This window comes from Buteo buteo, chromosome 4 (assembly GCF_964188355.1).
Source record: "Buteo buteo chromosome 4, bButBut1.hap1.1, whole genome shotgun sequence".
Taxonomy (NCBI): Eukaryota; Metazoa; Chordata; class Aves; order Accipitriformes; family Accipitridae; genus Buteo; species Buteo buteo.
Window position 1 is genome coordinate 23,810,930 of NC_134174.1, and position 12,551 is coordinate 23,823,480.

Genomic DNA, 12,551 nt, shown 5'->3' on the forward strand with positions numbered 1-12,551 from the left:
CTGGTGGTCCCTCCCATGATGTTAAGCCTGAGTGGAAATACCTCTTCATAATAGTAATAATAAAATATGTTAAAAAAAAAAAAAAGGTGCAGTTTGGAGTTCTATGTAGTATCAGCCTAAAACCAGTGCTTTTACTGAGTCAATCTAGGTTGTAATTAAAAACTTTCTTTTATAGTATATACATTTGCTGAACTGTGCGTCCATTATGTCATATTTTTAATCCAGAGTATTACAAGTAAAAATTACCAGTGGTAAAATTTCTCTTCTTTAAGAAAAGTTAATCAGTGGAGTAAATTTATCTAGTAAAGGAAAATTTACTCCAATATGTAAACTTTCATTAATTTTTTTAGCTTGGTAACTGAGGGATTTTGCTTCATTGGAAAGTATATTGTGAAAAATCAAGAGTTTGAGCAATCACATTTATTATATTGTTTCCTATAACACTGGGACATTATTTAAATCCAGCAATTCTGTTTAGAGTTTGACTTGTGATTTGTACAGAAAAGTGATTCAATCACTGAACTATAATGCAGCTATGGAAAGCAGAAAGCAATTTTCGCATTCCAGCTGGAGAAGTAAAGACAGGTGGCTTTTTATTTTTTACTTTCAAAAAGGACTTGCTGGATGAGGATTTCTTTAAAAGAAAATCAGTCTTCATGCTTTGTTCTTGAAAAGCTCCATTTTAATAAGGTTTTTTGTAGAAGTGATGTTTTGAGGTGATAGTTAAGAATGGAAGTCTAAAATCACAGACAGAGCACCTATATTATGTAGAAAGTGTTCCCCGACTATATAAAGTAAGTATAATATTTTATACTACTTTGAGTAGGATGATTATTAGTCTTTTGAGTATGCTAATTGCACAGAAAATGGAGGGAGTGTGTTAACTTTTTCCCCCTTAAATAAGCAGCTGCACATGCATGAAGCTGACTAGGTTATATAATCACAGCCTCAAAGATTAACCACAATTTTAATGTGGAATGTTTTTGTTATTTGACTCTTGATTCATATATTGGATTATATCATTGCACTGTAACATGTCATCCTGTATCCCGAAAGGATTGTAACTCTATGAACCATATGGTTTTTTCCTCTTAATTGCTCATTTTGCTCACATTGCTTTGCAGCTGAGCTGTTAAGTTAACCTCTAGAATTCATACCCAAAGAAATACAACAATCCGTCTTTGGATTACAGTAGTAAATACTTGCAGTTTTGTCAGCTACTGACTAGACTTTATTCATGTCTGCTTATCCTAGCATAGAACGTCAGAATAGGTGTTGTATGACACTTGACCTTGTGCCTTTGGTGGGAGTGTGCGAAAGAATGATGCTTAGTAACTTCTGAGTGCAGTAGATGAGAATTTATCATTATTGAGGTTGTGTAAAAATCTTGGGGAGGAAGAAGAGTGGTGGTTTTATAGAAATACTATAGGGTTTTATATCTGTAGGAAAAGTAGTTTTATTTTTCGTGGTAAGCCATCACTGGATTTCTTTTCAACACTTCAGTTGCTCAAATCGTTAAAGAATTTAAACTTTTAAGTTTAGATGATAGTTAAATTTAAGGCTGTGTTTGCTGGAAACAGCAGAATATTTCTCTTGAGGGCATAGACAGTTGCACGTAGAAGCATGGATTTTAATCCAGTCTAATGTATTTGTCTTCATGTTTGGGGGGGAATCTGTTCACAGAGTTTACGTATGACGATTGTCTTCTTTTGACTGCCTTCCTGTAGTTTTTATGTAAGGCAAATCTGTCAGTTTTAGTAGATCGATAGTATTCTCTTTCAAAGCTGTCTAGCAACAATTTATGTGTCTGTATGTTTATAAAATGCATGATGGAGATTTTATTGACTTTGTTTTAGTGCTATGACACCTTTGTTTAGTTCCCAGACATGTAAACTCTGGTTTAGTGTCATTATCACTAACTGCCTTGTAGAATTATAGCTAAGGGAATTTGGGGTTTTTGATTTGTTTGGATTTTTTGCTTTTTGTTTGGGGTTTTATTTTTGAGAGTTGAGAAGTTGTCTGTCATGGGCAAAACAGATTTGTCTTGGGGAATTTAATTCATTGCCAATTAACATAAACATTTAATAACTGTTTCAAGTATTGAGAAACAAAGAAGAGAAACATTTAAATGCTTAGGGAAAACACCTTTTCTTCACCTTTCCCAGGCTCAGCTTCACTTCAGACACCTCTCCTTCCCCCTTCCTAGTCTCCACTCCCCTTGTTATTGTTGCAGGTTAACGCTGCGTCTCTTAATGGGCCAAAGGGTGGCACAGGACACTGGGCTAGGTAGTAGGTAGCAGTTTCTTTTTGCTGCTACTTGTTCCTTACTGGGTTTTTGTTGTTGTTGTTGTTTTCTCCTTCCTTCCCCCACTGTACCTTCCTTCTTAGTGGTGTCCTCTGCTCCAATGTGGGTTCCTCCATGGGCCATAGTCCTTCTGTGGGCGTATCTGCTGTGGCATGGGCTTACCCACAAGCCACAGTCATTTCGACCTTGACCTTCATTTATAGACTTCCAGTGTTTAATTTCACTGGTTGAGAAAGCTCACACTGTCAAACAAGAAGGTTCTGGTCAGTTGTTTCAAATTTCAGTTTTATATAATCAGTTTCTGTAGTTTGTTCAAATATCAGCAATACAATTAATAAACAGGTTTATTTGTTGTTTGATAATTTTGCTGCTTTACTCTTGACTCGATGCCTGCTGAATTACGATCATGTCTTTGCTTGTTACTTTGAGAGTTTTATATCTTGAACAGTGTCCCCATTCTTGGTACCTCAAGAGAATGGGTGTAAGTCTTCATGCAACTTTGTTTCTAAGAATTACAACTGCTCTCTTTTTGCAGAGTTGAGATTCTGTTGTTGGCTGTTACCAAAATGCAATGCAAAAATTGGCAAAGAACTTTTGGGTTAAATGGGGGTCCACAATAGTGAGATTATAGCAGGAGTAAATGGGTTCTGTACATAGAGGAGCTGTTCCTGCTTCTAGACTGTATGTCTGCATTTTATATGCAGTGAATAACTTTTACAATGAAAACTTACATTCTTAAAATTGGATTGTGAAAGCAAAAATGTGAGTTAAAGTCAATGGCATTAGAAGATTGGAGAGTTGCTGAAGCATTTTGGGTAATTCACATCTAGTGATTTATACTTTTTTAGTCAGAATGAATAATAGCAGAATCATTTAATTCATGATTCCAGTCTGAAAGCACTGTGCACATTGCAAACAGTTTAGATATATCCACTCTTTTCAGAGTACAGAAAAATGCTAAGAGAAATAGTAAATCAGTGTTATACTAGTGGGGAAAAGTATAAAACTATTTGGTTTAAAATTTTTTGCTACTCTTACCAATACTGGTTTTGTGCTTTCTCATTCTGACATCTAAGAATGGTGTGCTCAAATGGAAAACCAACGGAGAGTTCACCATTGCAAGAGTTCAAACTTTAGAAATTTTAAATTATAAATCATTGAGTACTATTAATTTAATGGCTAAAAATTGTGCTTTTTGCTTGATGATCTTGCTAACTCTTTCTAAAAGCCAGAATTTTGTGTACGTAAATTTATCAAGGTTGTCATCAAGGTAAAAATAATAGGTTATGATGTCATTGCTCTACTGATCTGCTGAAAAAGTTGTAATTCAGCCTTGAACTTTAATTGTCAGTAAATGCTAGCATAATAAGTATAGAAAACAGAAGCCCTCTATCTTGATTAAAAGCAACTAGGACAAGATGTGTGGATGTTTGAGGTTCTAAATGTACAACCATGTTGATATTGGGTATTTGAAAAGTTGTCAGGCAGGTTAACCAGCTATCATGCTGTGAAAGAGCAAGTTTACTCTCACTCCATTTTTACATTTGTAAGGTATCTGAGCACACATGCTTCTGTAAGCTGAAGTGGAAAACACAGGTTTCATTTATGTCATCTGCAAATACTGGTCTATTCTGGGGTGGTTTGCTCCCTCATATTTGTGTCTTGTTTTGAATTTACTTTTTAGGTCATTAATAGAAGCAAAATTCCATTAATGAAGTTTAACTTCAAAAGGGCACATTTCAGATTCTTACTATATTTTCTAACTACCACAGTGTGACTGTATCCTTGCAGTATATATCTTGCATATTGTGTTGAAGTGAAAGATAAGTAGTTTATGCTTTAATTTCCTTTTAGAACTTGTAGAACTCTTTGCCTCTTCAGAAGACAGTGCAAAAATAAATCTTAGAAAAGGATTGTACAAGATTGTACATATGGCCCCCATTTTATAGAGGAAGTAATTGAAACCTGAAAAAAATAGCATGCCTGTTGCAGACGGAAGAAAAAGTTTTGTGTGTTCCTGGCACACAGACCTGTGCTTAATCACCCATTTCATTTTCAGTTATTTGGGCTAATTATCAGCAAGATGGGCCACGCTTCAGTTGTTATGCTGCTGTAACTAAATAGACTTTGGAAGAGTTATACACATCATAGCAGAAAAAAATTGGCCATATGGTTTTTCATCCCAAGTTTAATATCTGTGTATAAATGACTCCATAATGCCTATTATTCATTCACTTTTATATTTTACAGATTATTGCTCAGTTGTAACACTTGTGGATCCATCAAATGTGAAGTTAACGTGCACTCTTTTTAATGGAAATCTAGATTCCCTACCAAAAATTTACAAAGTTGGAGATATTGTTCGATTTCATAGAATAAAGGTATGTACTACAATGTGGGTGGTTTATGTGCTTGCTCTTTTGCAGTGAGAGGACTGTAGGAGTAATTTAATTCTTCATGTACTGAAATTAACATGTAGAGACATTGGATAAAGCAGTTGATTGATAAAACAGCTATGGTTATGGTACTGTATGGACAAAAAGAGGAAATAAACTATCAAATGTTTTAAACAAAAACAGAGCACTAAGCTGATATCTCTCTTTAAAAAAGTGTTAGATGTGGTTATGACAACTCCAGAACAGCATTATTTTTTTGGAATATTTGTTAAAATAGTTGGCAAAAATCACGTGGTAATACTTCTAGATGAACAGAATTTTACAGACATAAATGTGCACAATTTATTCCTCTTCAAACTAATAGAATTGAGGGATTACTTTAGACCTTCTGTTGTGGAGCAGTTTAGATCAGCTGGAGAGTTACTCAAATAAATGTAATCTACCTGGGGTTGTTAGTGTGCAATATGCTCTAGCTGCTTCTTTGATGTTTTCCTGCCTTACCCCATATTTATCTGTATCAAAGGCCTTGAAGGAAACAGTGTTTATAGCTTTGGCACTGCTTCTGCTGGATGTTTTTCTTATGCCTGCTGCAACTGTATAGGGAAGAGGAACCACACTCCAGAGACAGAATGGAAGTCTTGTAATGCTGGACCATACTTAAAGAGGCATAGAATAGTACCAAAGACATAATTATACCATGTTACATATTAATTTGCAAGATAACCATACATAATTTTTTTTTTTGCTTAAAATAATTATAGCAGAAATGAGTAAATGTCCTGAAAGAGGCCAATTAAAAAAAAACTATTTGCATATTTGAACACTCTTGAGAGATCTAGGAAATTTAGGATTGTACAAAAGGATGATGAAAGGGATAAAGATGAGTAGTACTAAACATGTATGATTTGATATGCTGTAGCAGGAGAACAAAATTAAAAAAACCCATGACAATAAATGTAAAAAGTGGTAAGATTTATCCAGTAATTGAAATTTGTACCACTGAGATTGTTAAGAAAGAACTTGTTAAGATTCAGAAACAGTCTTCAGTTATTCCTGTATAGTATAAATATTTACAGTTGAGGGAGAAATTAGCTAACCTATTCTGGGTTAGTATAAAGCTTCCATAAGGTCATCTTTATGTATAATTAGAGTGGAATGAAAATGTATTTAGATTTTGAAGCTTGTGTTGCTAATCAATACCTGAGATGTGTTGTTAGTCTTGGAAGTTCATTGATTTGACTTCAGATGAGATAGTCTTATGCTATATTTTAACTTCTCTCTTAATCCAGCAGGGTGGGTGTTACACATATATACCCATTTCTGAAATTCAGTGGAGGTAGAAACATGTTTATTGCTTCTGAAATCAAAATACATATTTTATAATATATGTGTGAAAAAGGAGAAAGTAGAAAGGAGCCTGGTCAAAATAAAAGAATTGAGAAGTTGCACATCTGCGGTAGGTTAATATTGGATTTTTTTTGAGATGTGGGAAGTACAGGTTAAAAAACCAAACAAGACCACTGTCAGGGAAGTTATGTATTCACTTTATGCAAAAATAGTAGTGTCTCAGCTCCACTATTTATCTTCAATGTAAACTTATTAAGGAAGCCTATTGATATATCACATGTAAGGAACCTCACCATTCTCCTGATTTGGCATCAAATTTTTGAGTAGATAATCCTAAATTCCTTGTCAATTGTTTTTTCATCATTCTCCAAGATGATGTTTCAGTATTTAAAGATAGGGTCTGTTAATTCCCTCCTCAAATACACTTTTTTTTTTTACTGCAGCTGAGCTGTTTTAAGTTGTTTCCAGCCCTAACTGACCTCCAGCTGCTCACAATCCATATCTCCTCAGATGCATAAGCTGACAGCTTGTTTAATTACTTTCTAAGTCAGAATGATCTAGAGTCACTAAGTTGTCTTTTTTCTGCATGGGAATGTTTTGAGTACCCCAAAGAGTTACTAACAAACAGTTACTTTGGAAGTTTTCTTATCTGATCTGAGCAGGTAAAAATCTGACATAGAAGCCTGGTGCCAACTGCTGGGAGTGAACTGGGAGAGGGGGGTGACCTCTTCATCTCTTTCACCTGCAGCCAGCATAATGTGTGTGATTGCTGTTAACACAGTTTTCAATTAAAAAAAGAAATCAGCTCTAATTAGAGCTCTACTTACACTGTCTGCAGTTCCTCCTTCGCTCTCTTCTCCTTTTGTCTTCAGGCCTTATCACCTTCTCTTAGTTTGCTGAATGGAAAGCAACCGAGAGTAGCAGAGGCCATAGTCTGTCAGAGCTGTGCTTACCAATGATGACAGATATGCATAGTCCTTACAGTGTGTATTCACATTTCCCTGTCCCAAATATGCTTTTGAGAGGCTTCCAATGTCCAGTTGACATTGATAGCAAACACATTTTAAAAATGACTGTTCCCAGCTACACTCTCAGCTGCTAATGAATAACCTCTTCATAGTAACACAGGTGTGGGCATGGTCTGATGGTTCAGAGGTAATAACTTAATGGAGAGGATTCTGTTGGGATTACTCTGCATAGAGAATAATTTTATTTCCTCTGTTGCAGAGAATGAAAATTTTAAGTGTCTTAGTAACAGAACTGAAAGATTATCCAGTTTTAATTACATTTCTGTTAATATTTCTTGAAGTGCATTTTTATGACTTCTTATGATGATTTCTCGTGAGTTATAGTACTTAGAGATTTGCAGTACTGTATTTGGGCCTTCAACTGCAGTCACTGCTCTGCAGAGATAATGGGGGAGATCCTCCCACCCCTGAATATAAAAGCTAGGCCTAATTGTCTAGCCTCCCTCTATCTTCATGGCAAAGAAGGACTTATCTCAAGTGGAGTTTTCTTGGAACTTTTTTTTATGGTTCACTGTGGATGCTCTTAATATCTTAAGACTTAATGCCTAATGTTTAAGCTGTTAAAGAGAGGGAAGAGGCAACCTGCTGGTACTGACTGAATCTGCAGTATTTTATCCTCGCTTGACTTAGGAGTTTTGGCATGTATTCTGCCTTTCTTGTATTACTCAAACCCTGCATGATGACAGGATTGTTAATTTTTTCATTGGCTTTTCTCTAGTATTCCTGATTACCTCTTAGTGATTTGCAAACAAGAATTTATTTCCTCATTCCCAGTGAAATGAATTGGTATTTGATTTCCATTTTAATGTTTGAGAATTGGAGAAAAGTGAAGCACTTTCTTATTTAGGTGTTCGTCTTGTTCAGCGTACTCTAGTTGTCTGATACAATCACTGTCTAGGATGTGTTTTGATGGGTCTTTTTTCCTGAATACACAGCATTATAGAGCTGTGAGACTCATGTGGAACACTTGGAAAATGAAGAGCAAAGAAATGACCTCTCATAAAATTCACTTATATGACTTCCTCAGCATAATGCAATCTCTGTAGCAATTACAAAGTCTTAATTCTCTAGCTTTTTGTCATAGTAATCTTGATGCTATTCTTCTCTCTTACTTTCATGCCTTAACTCCTTCCTTACATAGGCTCCAGTTGCTGTAACAAATTAAGTAGGAGTCTTAAAGATGACAGCTTCTTTGTTACACAGCACTAATTCATCACCACTGCACTTCTCAAGTCGTGCACTGAATAGGAAAATGTCCTGTAGAAAAACAGGGTAATGGAATGGGGTATCATGATAGAAATGTACCATGAGCTGAACTGTGTTTGCACAGACAACAGTTACTGTGTCATCTACTAACTTTGGAATCATTACGGTTTATAATTCTAGTGTTTTAGTTTTGCAGTTAGATGCAGCATCCTAGACCTTTAGAATAACAAAATGGAGAAAAACAGCAAGGAAAAAACCCCAAATTTCTTGCATGCTATCAATTGCATATTCATCTGCTTCAAACTCTTTAGATTTACAATAGAAATGCATTGCTGCTTTGAGCATAAGTACTTTATAGTCATGATAGATGGTTATTCCCTCCATAGATCAGTCAGTTGACAATTATAAGATATATGTTTTGCTAGTGAGTTTCTAAGCTGTTTGCCTGTCCACAGAGGAGTGGGAATCTGAATATCAAGCATATGGAATGTGGCATCATAAAAACACAGCAGGCTCTATCACACTCCCTTTTTTGTTATCCTTACCAGTTCTGTCCTGTCTCTCTTTTTGCGCATCACTCTCCTTAACCTAGTAATACTTAACCTAGCATTTGTTCCACTAGGTTACCTACTCTGATCTTTAAACCAGTCTGCTGTTATTTCTAGGAGCACTCTTCTGCACTTTGCTAGCAGTTTCCTTGTCTCTGTGTATTCCCTCCTTTAGTTTAATCCAATTTGTCACGTGAAAGTGGATTCCTTCTCTTTCTTTCTACTTGATGCAATATGGAAGGCACTGAGAGAGACACACAGGAGAAGTATCTGCTCACTTCTTATTCCTAGGCAGCTCTGGCCATAGCCGTCAGGTTGTTGATAAGGATGAGAGGGGAAAGTCTGGAGCTTAGATACGAAACATACTGAGTTAACATTAAACTTTGGCAGAATTTAGCTGCCAGGCTTCTAGTGTCCTCTGAGTAAATGTCATCCAAAATATAAAAACTTGGCCAAAGTTAGGTTTGATACTTTTTGCTAAAAAGGATGTCAAAGAACATGTCTGCAGCATTGCAACCCTGTTTTCCAATTCTTGCTCTGAAGAGTGGAGGCAATTAAATTTTTTTTACTAAACAATTATGAGAGTCTTTTTAACACAGAGAAACCAACATTTTTCTCAGAGATGTCAATATTACTATTGCTTTTGGCTTCCCTTCAAAAATTATGTAAGGCATGCAACTCACTTTGAAGTTTTGATGGAATTCAAATTAGAAACATGTATTTGTCCTAAAATAAATAATGTCAGGAAATACTGACTGTAGACAGTGATAGAGTTTCTCCATAATTCGAAGTCTTAGAATTTTGCATATATGTTTTCTGAAATTTTCATCTGAGTACTTGGGGTTAAGTTACCTGATCATGTCTTAAATATGTAGGAAATACTCCAAAATAGTAGTTTTTTACTTTACTAGAATTTTCTCAAATATACTATGCCACTTTTTCTGAGGAATATTTCTAAAGCAGTACTACGATGCCTGCTGGCTCTTTTTAAATTATCAAAACAAATTATTTCAGCTGGTTTAATTATATACACTTTTTGCATACAATTTTTTTTTTTCCATAAAGTAGTTACAATATGTTCAGGTGAACTGGTAAATGAAATGTACAATGTATTGTTCATTTTCTTCTTTAATTTGTATTTCTATTGCTGCAGATGTTTCTGATAATCTTATTTTGCAGGCAGCAATTCTCAGGAATAGTAGAGGATAAGCTATAATTTACGGTCCTAATATCTAGGTGTATTTTTCATGTCTTCATAAAAATTAATTTGACTTCCATATGACTAGCCTTGTTAACTTTCTTTTGGAAGGTGCCTGCAGATAATTTTTGTAGTTCAGTTTTCTTGTTATATTTAAACATGTTCAAAATGGTTTAATTTATATAAGGACAGAGATTTACTAAGTTACTTGAAATTGCTTCTCTATTTCATTATTACCTCTCTGTTCATACAGCTGGAGGTACACATACACTAGGATTACATTATTAAATACAAGAAAATATAATCAGCATACCATATTATCCAAAGTTGTTTAGACTGTGATTTACTTTAATGTGAGAAAACATTTACAAGATATAAGGAAATATACCAAGTGACTTCGGGTGGTTTTTTGACAGGAAACTTTTTTTTTTCCCATATAAACAGGATCAGTGAGAGTCATCAAACTTTTACAAAGAAATTAATCTTTGGATCTGATACAGTGTTAAGGCTCAAGTTCAGTTGTCTAGCATATTTTTTAGCAATAAGTTATTAAATTAATAACAATTTTAATGAATCATGGTCTTTTTTTTGGTATTGGGAGTATTTGTTTGCATGTTCTGTTATGGGATATGTATATCATTCAAATGCTTGATCTGCAACTTTGTTTTAGCTTGGAAGTATGTCATCAGTGTTTGTGATGGGTTTTTTGCCTTCCATCCCATCCCATCCCACTGCATGACACTCAGAATGGAAAGCAAGCATTTCCTGTTTCCAGATTAGTTTTAAAAATGTAGGTTTCCAGACTGTAGGACTGAAGTTGTTCTCATGTTGCCAAGTCTGGAGAGGGCTAGTGAGAAACATCTCCAAAGGTCTTACTCTAACTTTTAGCCTCTTCTTAGCCCTGTGCCTTTCCTAATAAACCTCAAGAGTTTCAGCAGCAGTAGAACAGGGACAGGTTAAGGGGATTGGTTACTAAAATCCTTGTAGGTGATGCTGGACATACAGTGTATTGTATTCAGTGGCTACAGTCTCTGAGATGGACAAATCATCATAAATCCAGGACTTTGATTTTTCTCTAAGAAGTCCATAACACAAAGGAGCAACTCCCATTTAATAGAAAGGATGTTGAGGCTTTTCATACCCGAAGACTTCAGGACAGTTCTTTTGGGATTTTTTTTCAGCTAGTTTGAGGCATATAAACATGATTTCTTAACAAGACACCTTCTCAACCTGCTTCTGCTTTGTTTCTTATTTAAAATGTTAGAACCACTGATAAAGTAATAGCATTTAACAGGAGAAAGCAACCTTTGTTTATAACCCATCACTGCTCAGATGGCAAACAATACTTATGGAGTGTTTCCAAGTTTTAAAAGCTCTGTGGTTCAGTTCAGACAGGTCTGAAACCCATGCTGTCTTGGACCAGTGGCTCTTAGATGCTATTCCATTCTGTGTTGGCTAGCTGTGCAGCCAAAAATAGAAAAGAAAGAACCCAAGGAAATAAGCTGAATACCTAAGTGAACTAATTTTTTGTCTTGACACAACGGAAAACCTATGTTTTATTTGTTTGTGTTTTTCCATCAAGTGTCTGGTCCAGCTATTCTAGACCATTTTTCAAGTTAAATTGCAGTGATCTGTCTCTAAAATTTTGTGTAAGGTGGCAAGTGAATGGGAAGAATTAAAGAGCATCCCTTTGTGACTTGGAACCCCCATCCCCTAGCATAAGGTAAATTTTTTATCCAGCTTCTAGAAGGAAATCGTTTTTCATAGCCATCATTTATAAGAACAAATTAGAAGAGTGTGTGGCACCTAGTATATTGTGTTCTTTGTTTTGGCACTGTCCCAAGTTCTTGTCTAGGTTTTTGCGTGGAGTTTCACTTGAAATATAATCCATGTATTAGGTATTTTCCCCAAATTCCTACAGATCTTTTTAAACGTTCAATACAATCAAAATACTTGGTAATCAGTGCTGGGGAACCTTATGCATCTAGACGTGATAAGACTTAGTATGGCAAAGGGGGTATTTCCGTGGACGGTTGTGGACTAAGAGTAGTGTGTTATTGAAAGAGGTTACCTGGGGAGGTTCTGGAATCTCCATGCTCGGAATTTTTCAAGGCTCAACTAGCCAAAGCCTGATGTGACACAGTGCTGATAACAGCCCTTACCTGAAGAAGAGATGGAACTTCATGATCTCCTGAGGTCCCCGCCAACCAAAATTCCTACGGTTCTGTGACAGCCAGTTGTAACCCCGTCTATACCTTCATAAAGTTTTTTTGCTCCTGGAGGCTTGTGATCAGATTCTGGTTTTGAGGAGGAGGGGATTTTTTTGTCACTGCTGCTGTGTCAGCTGAACCTTGTTTGTGTCATACAGAGTGGCATGTGCTTATATACGTGTGTTTAACTGAGGGGAATACATTGCTCACCACAGTAACTGTAATTCTTGCAGATACATTGCCTGTAGACATCTCACATATACTACATTTCTGCAGTTAAGGGAAGGCTGGGTAGCAGCATGTGAACATTGAT

General features: G+C 35.7%; 1 protein-coding gene across 1 annotated transcript in view; it reads left to right on the top strand.

The window, feature by feature from the left end:
• Nucleotides 1-12,551, top strand: part of POT1 (protection of telomeres 1) — an 80,510-nt gene that overhangs the window by 31,023 nt on the left and 36,936 nt on the right. Inside the window, exon 8 of the mRNA XM_075024973.1 lies at nucleotides 4,556-4,686. Coding sequence (XP_074881074.1) covers nucleotides 4,556-4,686 — 131 coding nt within the window. The remainder of the gene's footprint in view (nucleotides 1-4,555; nucleotides 4,687-12,551) is intronic.